Source organism: Triticum aestivum, chromosome 4A, assembly GCF_018294505.1.
Source record: "Triticum aestivum cultivar Chinese Spring chromosome 4A, IWGSC CS RefSeq v2.1, whole genome shotgun sequence".
NCBI lineage: Eukaryota > Viridiplantae > Streptophyta > Magnoliopsida > Poales > Poaceae > Triticum > Triticum aestivum.
Window position 1 is genome coordinate 115205704 of NC_057803.1, and position 10283 is coordinate 115215986.

General features: G+C 46.5%; 2 protein-coding genes across 7 annotated transcripts; both read right to left on the reverse strand.

Annotated features, from left to right (window-relative positions):
- Positions 1–610: 610 nt before the first annotated feature.
- On the reverse strand, positions 611–1746 carry LOC123081844 (probable membrane-associated kinase regulator 4). The gene has a single exon (XM_044504358.1). It carries the CDS (start codon positions 1583–1585, stop codon positions 731–733), a length of 855 nt encoding a protein of 284 aa, XP_044360293.1. The 5' UTR covers positions 1586–1746; the 3' UTR covers positions 611–730.
- Positions 1747–2417: 671 nt separating this feature from the next.
- LOC123085494 (uncharacterized) lies at positions 2418–9957 on the reverse strand. 6 transcript variants are annotated; one of them, XM_044507130.1, is made up of 18 exons: positions 9563–9954; positions 9292–9471; positions 9113–9208; positions 8947–8999; positions 8717–8813; positions 8358–8431; positions 8149–8254; positions 6229–6339; positions 5949–6025; positions 5518–5584; positions 5164–5229; positions 4145–4252; positions 3915–4045; positions 3751–3817; positions 3566–3633; positions 3395–3482; positions 3187–3257; positions 2418–3071 (listed from the first exon to the last, which is right to left on the reverse strand). In XM_044507130.1, the coding sequence occupies exons 1-18, from the start codon at positions 9701–9703 to the stop codon at positions 2717–2719; spliced, it is 1956 nt and encodes a 651-aa protein (XP_044363065.1). In that variant the 5' UTR covers positions 9704–9954; the 3' UTR covers positions 2418–2716. The 6 variants fall into 6 exon arrangements, with proteins under 6 accessions (XP_044363065.1, XP_044363068.1, XP_044363066.1 ...); XM_044507133.1 differs by having other exon boundaries at positions 2418–3053; positions 9563–9951; XM_044507131.1 differs by lacking the exon at positions 8947–8999 and having other exon boundaries at positions 5179–5229; positions 9045–9208; positions 9563–9957.
- Positions 9958–10283: the final 326 nt, after the last annotated feature.

The following is a 10283-nucleotide window of genomic DNA, read 5'->3' on the forward strand; positions in this document are numbered from 1 at the left end:
AGGTTTTGTTTTGGCGTCACAACAGATCAGCAGCACATATCGTAGTACAGCTCGTGTTGCCGGTGTTGGCAGGCAGTGACTGGCTACCGCGCTGTGCCGGGTTCAGGGGTGGATGGCACCCTCCTTAATCACCACTAAATGAGCGACCGGCACTTGACCAGAAAAACAATTCTGTGCGGTCGGAGAAGCCCGCGCCATAATTTGGCTCACCAAACCGGCTGGCCACCGTCTTTGTCTCGTTTTGGTGTTTTTTGTTTCTGATTCTGATGAAACAAATACTCCTTCGATCTCAAAATAACTGTTTCGACTTTGTACAACTTGCACCCGCGAAGAAACAGAAATATAAAAAGATATAATTGACGCCGATAATGCTACACGTAGAATGAAAGAGACACTTCATATTATTTTAACTTAGTGTGTCTAGGTCTCAGTCAATTAAGACTTAACCAAGTCTCAATCAAATGATATAGCATATAAAAAAATAAACTGAAAATAACTTTTTGTATGAACTCCATACAAAATCAAAAGAATGTAACATCGACTGAGACATAACAAAGTCTCGGACTCAAAGAAGAAACACATATAATTGACGCTGATAATGCGATACGTAGAATGAAAGAGACACTTCACATTATTATCATATATATTACGATCAGCCATTTTTCATGCACACGTACTACAGTACTACACAGGTCTGACGGGAAGGAATTGGGCTAGAGGAGGAGGAGGACTAGGAGGGGGCACGGAAGGAGCAGAGGGCGGCGTCGCTGACGCTCTTCCTGGCGAGGAGCACGCGCTGCTGCTGCGACCGCTTGCAGTAGGCGATGGCGCCCTGGATCAGCCCCTCCGACTCCGACCGGCAGCTGCTGCTCCTCTTCAGGGCCGGGGCGCTCCCGCACGAGTTCCTCCGCACCGACGACGCCGCCGTCGTCGGTCGCCACTTGATCACGCCGGAGAAGGACTTGCGTTGCCGGACGTGCTCCTCCTCCTCCATCAGCTTCTCCCGCTCAATGCTGCTCCTCAGCGTCGTCGGGGCCGCGCTGCCGCTCACGTAGCTCTTGTTGATTTGCCCAAACGCCGACTTGCCGCTGACGCCGACGCCCTTGTCCCTGTCATGCGCGGCCCTGCTCCCGGACCCGGACCGAGCGCCGCGGCACCGCTCGTCGGAGCACCAGGTCCTGGCGAACAGGGACCGGAGGAAGGCCCGCGACGCCTGCAGCCTCGCCTGCATGGCCTTGCCGGGCTTCCTGCGCCGGCCCGCGTGCGGTGGAGCATGCGAGGAGTGCTGCAATGGCGCGACCGTGGCGGTGCCCCTTCTGCCGCAGCCGCCTGTGGCGCCGGCGTCCGCGTCAAGCAGCCTGCCCCCCGGCCTCGGCGCCACCTTGTCCTTGCGCTGCCTGGCCCGCCAGGCCGGCTCGTCCGGGCAGGGCGCCGCCGGTTTGCCCCGGCACACCCGGAACTCGTACTCCCCGCAGGAGCTGAGATCCAGGTCGATGTACTCCTCCTCCGCAAACGAGTGCGCGCCAGCAGCACTGCTCGCTCTCGCTCTCACCATCGCGGCGCCGCCGTGCGCTCTGGGGCACATTGGGGGGTGAATTCAACAAGCTGGTCGAGCAATGGCTTGGCCTGCTCCGACGGTCGCAAGGAGGGGGGAGATGGGGGAGTGAGTTAATAGAGGGGGGAGAAGGGGGGCAGTGTCAGGGGTTTGAACAAAAATTATGGGCAAGGCGATGGCAGGGGCAGTGGCAGTGGCAGGGCAGGGAGGAATCCAAGAAAACAGAATGGGGTTGGGGGTGGTGGCCCCTTCCCTTGTCTTGGAGGCTGATTGATTCCAGGGATTGTCTTGTGCAGTTGTGCTCACTCCCTCCCACCTAGTAGATCAGATGACCTTCGTTCCTAGTTGTTGAAGGTGTAGTACACTTGCTGGTACTCCTGTGCAGTATCATGTAGAGTACAATTCACGCTTCACACAGAGCAAACAGTAACTAGTTGTATCTTGTATGTATGTACTCCTGCCTGTGTATTATTGCATGAATAAAGTAACTAGAAGTAGTAGGGTAGAGAGATTTGAGCAGGTTCTGGATCAAAGTATGCATGAATAAAGCTACCAGCGCCTTGGCCCTTGCCGCAAACGGTGTCAGGAGCTCAACTCAGGATGAAGCCCCAGTAAACTGAGGAGACGAATTATTACCTATGAATACTATTTACTCTTTGAAGAAAAAGAGCACGTATGGATCAGTAACAACACAAAAGTGAGTCGAGAGAGGTTGACAAAGCAAAAGCAGCGCCTTTGCGCAGGCAGCCAAAGGGCGGAGAGCTTCTTTTCTTCTTTCCATTATCCTCGGCATCTTTGGTCTTTCCGCTGTCAACTAAAGCTGGTGAAAAGAACAAAGCCTTGAAAGGAGGAGGAAGACGCAGACGGGTAAAAGAGCAGGAGGTTGACTTTTCACTGGAGATGTACCACGTACGAGTACGTACTACAAGTATGGTCAATTTCACTGGAGATGTGGACGCATCAAACATTGTAAACGGCTCCTCTCCCAACATATGTGCAGTGCAGTGCAGATGGCAACGCGACCTTCACAGGATGCATCCAACAAGTCTTCGAGGAGAGAATGAAGCGGATCATAATGTACACCACAACTATGTGCTACACATCGCATACATACCCCGATCTTCAGTGCTAATGATTGTACACCAACTATTCGAGCCTTTGCTAGAAGCCAGACCGCAGCTCGCCTTCAAGATCATCAAACTCCCACCCGCCGATGTCGTCGGCCCCGTATTCCCTGTAATCTTGGTCGAACTTCCCCGGCTCCGAGTCCGACTCCGACGGTAGCCGCGTCCTGAGCTGGGCGGCGATTGGGGACTCGGTTCTTGAATGGGTTGGCGTGCCGCCGCCGCCGCCCTTGGAGGAGGGCGATCGGGTTCGTCTCGATCCCTCTTCTTTTTCGTTGATCTCGATCTGCAGTACTGGCCGTGGAACCGACTCGAATTCGACCCGCAGCCTGTCGATGCTGGCAAACAGATTTTTCACCTCAGGGTCATCTAGCCTGCATACATGTTTGGCACTGCTTTTTTTTAGTGCGGTCGCGGAGTGAAGTTGAAGACATGTTTCGAGAGCCGGGCTTTTTTCGATTCCGAGAAGAAAGGTCATTATCTTGATTCTTGATGAACAGCAATTACCTGGTTTTACGCTCTGGATTTGAGAATGTCAATGCTCTGATATTATCAGCTAAACTGAATGCGGTTACCACCTGAAACAAAAGCACAAGGGAATGAAATTTTTATAAACGTAAAGACACTGTTCTGGATGTCAGCTGTAAGTTACTAGAGATCTTGTTGTCCTCTGTTAGAATCTTCTGTCTCAGGAAGCAGGGTAAAGAATAGTCACCTTTTTCTCAGTTTCCAAATATTCTTCCTCGAGGTATTTACGTGGGTTCGATTGCTTTGACAGACCTCCATCATCCGTTGATACTGATCTGTCCACGCAACTAATAGCATAAGCAAAACAGGTCCCTTCACCCTTGCACAACAAAACTAGATTAACGAATGACAACTATACCCGTCACTGAAAATTTTCAAGTTGTCAACAAAGGTCTTTATACAATCTACAGAGGTATTCAGCTCGTCCTATAGAGAACCAAAAGAAACAACCAGTTGAGACACAATATGAAATGGAAAAAAGTAGTAGCAAAAGGCCCTTTTCCATTGTATATCACTTCTTTTCAAAGTAAAAGTCAAGAGTACCACGCATGCGGAAACATGATGCTTAATCAAATTCACAAAGCAGACTCCACATCTATCCAGTTCATCACTGCAATCAGCAAATATTCAAAACAACAAACTTATGTCAATAAATGTTTGTATGCAGAAATCATCAATTGGAATTTTCAGTGAAAGAGCCGACATACTTGGCCTGTTTTTCCTTTATTTCTTCATATAAAGACTGCAACTTCCATGTATCTTCTAAAAAGTTGATCCAAGCTCGGACAGTGCTTGCTTCTACTTTGGAGGAAGCAACAGATCTTGATAGTTCATCTTCCTAAAGTAAGCGTATAGCAGAAACACTGGGCAAGTGAAAAGCCTTACTTCCCTAAAGCATTTTCTAGTCTAGAAACTAACAAAGACAAAGTTTCCAAACCTTTGCTTTCAAGTGTAGCACTATCTGATTGCTGGCTTCATCAAATTGATCTTTCTCCTCTCTAGTTTTTTTAAGCTTCACGACAGTCACATTCAGTTTCGTATTTACCTGTAATCTGAGTTTCAGAATCACTCTTAAAAATAAGCTTCTCATGGAATCAGAGCCTAAGCCTCTACAGAACAGTAAGAGTGAACCTAATAAGCAAAGAAGAAAAACTGTGGAGCCTTCATTCAGCCTAGAATTTGAACATTAAACTTCTAAATAAGGTAAACGAGAGCTAAAATACATATGATTATTGTGTAATTATTAATATTTATTGAATATAAGTAGCATAATACAACTAAAACATCAAGCATTTTTTCATGCAAAGCTGCATGTTATGGTGGGCTTTTTCCCATGCATGGTTGTCTGTTGAGGTGGCATAGCTGCATGTTGAGATAAATATGTTAGTGGGAATCACCTACTTAGTTATATAAGAGTAATAGGACCCTAGATGTATTATTTATACTTAACGTATTGTATAAGGAGCACAATCATTAGATAGATCCACCAATTATGTTGCTCATTATTATGTCTGAGATGCCAGAAAATAATTACATTTGTGGGATACTACTAAGATAGCAAGTCATAATTCAAAGCTGCAATCTAATTGTAGCTCATTTTAAGCCCTAAAAATCTCCTCGTGATATATAAAAGATCTGTACAGTATAAAGGTACAATTAACTTTATCTCTAATGTATCATCATAGAATAACTAGAATAGTTTAATGTGATCCATTTTGAGTTGATGCAGCTTCTGGTGCAATAGGTCAACATGAATAGACAATTCCAGACCCAACAGACTCTGCCAGGTGAATTACATATTCATTTACCTCTCCAAAATGAAACAAAAATTACTGAATTCCAAACTTAAGAAAGATATTACCAGAATTTTTTGTTCCGCAAATTACTGAAATGGATCGAAAGAACTGGATTGCCACTATTATTTTATTAAAGTGGAAAAGGAAAGGGCGGTCATACTTTGCTTAGTTCTACCTCAAGTTGACCCCTTCGCTTCTGGAGTCCAGAGATCTCACCTTCTAATTCCTTTTACAACAATACAAAAAAATAAATCAGACAAAGCCATCCATATGACCAGAACAAGACTATTGAAGACAAATATTAGAGCTTGTGAGGTGTCCTTCTTTGTTTATCCTTAGCAAGAGCAGTTTGATGTATATTAATGATGAAGTTAAAATATTACTTTTGGTACTTTGGAGGAAATCCGAGAACTTTGTTCATCAGGATGCACAATAAATTCCTTCTTGGCTCGTTTAAACAGTCCATTGTACACGAAAGTACCATAATAGTTTAAGTGATGACTAACGAAGTTACCTTTTCAGTTATACTAACTTCATTTGTTTTCGTAATTTTGAAGCTAAGAGATTCTTCCCTCTGCAGCCTGCATTGTGAAACATAGGGCGACAAATTTTCACCATAAAGCAGACAGGCTCATTTCAAAGAAGTAAAATGAAGTAACATAACTGTGTCTTTAACATGAAGAAAAATATTGTAATAAATGAAGAAGGTAAAAATGCACCTTGATTACTACAGCAATGTTACTAGATTTTTCCAAATAACTTCTCAGTGGACCCGCATTCTGAATTTATCTTCTAGTGTTTGACATATCTTTTCAAGTAATAGCAATTATGGCTTACAGATTAGTCAAATATACTTTCACTGCATTCGCATTCTGCCAAATGAATATGTGCTAAGTTGCTGAAAATAAATAAATATAAAACACAGATAATGCTCAAGACCAAAACCTATTTTCCATTATACGCTTTTCTGCTTTGGCGGACGAATTTGCAAGGGATTCTGACAAAACCTTCAGCTTATCGACCTGCAATGTTTTGTGGAATGAATATTGAGACACTAACCATGTGCCATTCAAAAAGGAGCACAAGGAGAGATGTTTTGACTTTTGACAAATAAAAAAAGCTCAAATATTCTACTGTGTTCAATCTGAATTCCAGATTTATGAAAGTGAAGAAAAAAAGAAAGGAAAAAACAAAAACAGGAAGGCAAATTAATTAAGTATCATACCTTCTGAAAATGAGTCTCCAGTGAGTCGCCAGGGTGTATTGATTTCTTCTTTAATACAAGGTCTTCCATTCTGGAGCATAGACGAACCTCATCAACTGCAGTTTTGTAGTCCTATGAAGAGTATCAGAATTTAGAAACGAATCACTGAATCTAGCCCTTAATTTATAGTATATAATTGAGGAATGGAAATAGTATAAGACAACCTGTACTTAATGGGATGAAAGTATGGAACGAATAACTTCAGTGAGCTGCTGAGGACTTGAGGGCCTAGGATTTCGGAATATATGCACAAAAGACTGTATGCACTTCTTTAAGTAAACATGCACTTAATATGTGATCATACATTGCCTACACCAGAAACTGTGTTCTTACTGAGGAATGGTTAATATTTCATCCAATCAAGGTTTACGAGTCGACAAGTCGACGAGTCGTTCCGAGGTAGAGACTCATAGACTAATCGAGACTAGTCTAGACTAGTGCTAGACTAGTCGACATGGTACTGTAGTACTCAGCTACTAATACCTAGTGGTAGTATGTAGTATATACTAAGTTACTAACAGTACAGTATGCAATAAAACCAGCCACTGTCTAAATCATTGAGCTATGCAGTGTTCTGGGCCCAAGTGGGTATGGAATAGGACCAGCCACTGTCTAAATACTAGCCCAGCACCACGCATCACCCCCCAGCTGGCCCATTTGGGCCCAAATGGCCAGCCTACTTAGCCCCCAGCCACTGGAACCCTAGCTCCCGACCTCTCCAATCGCCGCCGCCAGCGCCATCACGCACGAGAGCACGCGCGCACGCGACCCGCGCCTCCTGCCGCCTTCCGCCGGTCCCGGCCGCTGCCGCCGGCGAGCCCGCCGACCACCACCATGCCTCCTCCTTTCCTCTCCTCTCTCTCTCTTCCTTCTCTCCCGTCTCAAGGCCGCGTGCCCCTACGGGTCACGGCCATGGCCGCCGCCTGAGCACAAGCTCCAGCCGGCCGCCGCACCTGGCTGCGCCATCCGCCGTCCCTGCGGTGGGTGGCGGCGGCGGCGGCAGGGCAGTGGGTGCTGGCGGCGCCTCGTCCCAGCTGAGGCAGCTCTCTTTTTTGAGTCGCTCGACTCATATATGTCGACTAGTCTAGACTAGTCGTCGACTAGTCCATCCACGGCTCGACTCGTATTTGTAGTCTACACGAGAAAATGAGTCGACATCCACTCTGCGACTCGTAGACTAGTCGAGCGACTAGTCTAGACTAGTCGTTCGACTCGTAATCACTGCATCCAATTGTCAATTATTTCAATTTTCGTATGACATACTCTCATAAACTGTTTTCAATAGAAGGGGAGCCTTGGCGCAGTGGTAAAGCTGCTACCTTGTGACCACTTGTGACCATGAGGTCACGGGTTCAAGTCCTGAAAACAGCCTCTTGCAGAAATGTAGGGAAAAACTGCGTACAATAGACCCAAAGTGGTTGGACCCAGCGCAAGCGGGGGAGCTACATGCACCGGGCTGCCCATACTCTCACAAAGATGGTTTTAGTATAGAAACCAAAGAACAAGCACACCTGAATTTACCAATGGGCATAATAAAAAAATGTTCGTGTTTGCACAAATATAAGATTTTTCATCTTTGAACATTCCATTTCATCTAGAATGGTGACAAGTAAGGCAAAATCAAAAAAATAAAAGCATTTTTTATCGCGATGCTATTTGCTCTCCTCAATCTAACAGAAAAAAGTCCACCTTACGAATCAACCACATGAAAAAATTAGGCTATATTTTTCTTGTTTTCACGGGCCAGATGAGTTGAGCACACACACTAAAAAGAATCAGCCAGCACAACTGAAAGGTAGCCATATCAATTGCTTTCTTAAAAGATAATGCTAATATTAGCAACATAAGTACAACGGGGAAGTGCTCAAAATTAAGGCCTACCTCAGGGACCCTCGGAGATGCTTTATTACGGTTCCTGGTTGTGTTAACTCGCACAGCATCAATTGCATTTATCTCTTGTTGCAGCTGCATGATCTCATTATCCAATCTGGAATTAAGAACAAATTAAGATTTGGGAGCACGTAAATAACCATGCAAATGTTGAGACCGAAACAGCCCCTTCCTCAATCTCCCCAAACAAATTAGTTAACCTTGAAATTTCGGAATTTATTTTTAATCCTGAGATAGCACATTGAGCAAACTGAAGCAGTTCATCACGTTTTGCCTGAAAAGAAGATAACAGAGAAGTACATATCATTCAAACATGAGCTCGTAATGCACATATGTTTTTTTCCACGTAAATTACTTATTATATGAACCCATATGTGACACAAACCACTAATTAACAAAGAGATTCTTAGTCAAAACCTGTCTTAAGAAACAAAATTTGCCTTATACTATTTTGAAATGAAGGTACTATGTCAAATTGCGACTGTAAGGTCTACTATTGTACTAGTTTAATGCCCGAGTCTATGGTCTAATATTTGAGAGGAATAAGACAGGAACGCACCAATACTTCATCACTGTAACACGAAAATAAGTCTGCCAAGTCACATATGCTGCTCAGAAGTGTATTGTGCACATCCTCCCCTCCGTTAAGACACATTCTGCAGTGAGCATCCACAGACCACAATAGTATGTGAGTGAAAACTTCCAGATTATCCTTCAAGCCCAAAAAAAGGACAGAGTTGAGTAGTATGTATAACAAGTAACTAGTCATCCAACGGTTGAAGAACATGCCCGAAAATTTCCGAGAGTAGTGAAACTTCTTCCTCAGTTGGAACTTCATGAATCTGATCGATAGAAATGAGTTAATTGCCTGAAATTACTGTACTAACCCATGTAAGCTACTACATGGCAGAAGCTGGCACATTGGCGTAATCGAGCTGCGCAAAACCGAACCCACCATGGACGGAACAATGCACTCGAGCGCTTGACTGTAGAGGAAGACATGGAAAAAGGTCATGGGCTCATCCGCTTTCTCGTAATCCACGTACAGATCCTGCAGCGCGCACAGTTTCCTACGCGATCACGCGATGCAGTCCAAAACGTGGGGCAAACTCAAAGCAGACCAGAGATTCTCACCAAGACTGGCGCCGCTTGATTGGGACCGTCGACAGGCATCGACGAGGCGGCGCGCTCCGTCTCCTTGAGATCGACGAGCCACTGACGCAGCAGCTGCACCCTCTCCTCCCCTCTGCAGGAGAGCGCGTCCTCCTCCAGCCTCTTGGCCGTCAGCTTCAAGCTCTTGTAGTACCGATTCCCCTGCGCCGCAAACACGACAATAAATAATCACGACGACCAGAAGCGGCTGATTCGCGAGCAAGGCGGGGGTATTGGTGTTACGGGGCCGTACGATGCCGTTGATGAGCCTGGCGCCGCCGACGACGGCCTGCCCGGCGTAGCCGAGACCGGTCCGGACGGTGCGGGTGGTGAGGGAGATGCCGCCGCCGCCCGCCTCGACGGCGCGGTGCACCGCATTACGGAGCCACGACATGGGTCCCGGTCGCCTTCCCTCCGCCTCCTCCTCTGGCCGATCGGGGGTGCGGGCGTGCGGCGGAGAGGAAACCCGCCGATGCGTGCGGTCCGGTGCGCCGCGGTGTTTTCCCCCAGCGGCCGACGAATGCGCCCGCCCGTGCCCTCGCCCTCGCGGTTGACTCGAATCGAATTTGGAGGAGAAAGCTTGCCGCCGTGCTGCGCATGCCTCTGGTTGTGGTCGACTTTTGACCCGGGCTGCGCTCCAGCCGGACCAGGCGAACGCTTCCCAAAACGAATGGTGTTTTTTTTCTTCTGGAAATGTTAAAGCGCGAACGTCAGTTTTGTGACCTTCTCGCGCAAATGCGTCGCTAGCCGTCAGATGGCAAGCACAGATCCTGAGCCACATCACGTTCCTTGAATTGTTCGCCCCCTATGCGCACAATGCGAACGACTTTCTTACCCACCGCCCCTCACCCACCGAGGTTCCTGTGGCGTCGCGAATGCAGGGGATGTGGCAACGAGAGGACCTCACCAGAGAACTAGAAGGGAGGCTTTGGTTGGTCTGTTCAGATGCCCACGTCGGCGAAGCAATGAAGGGT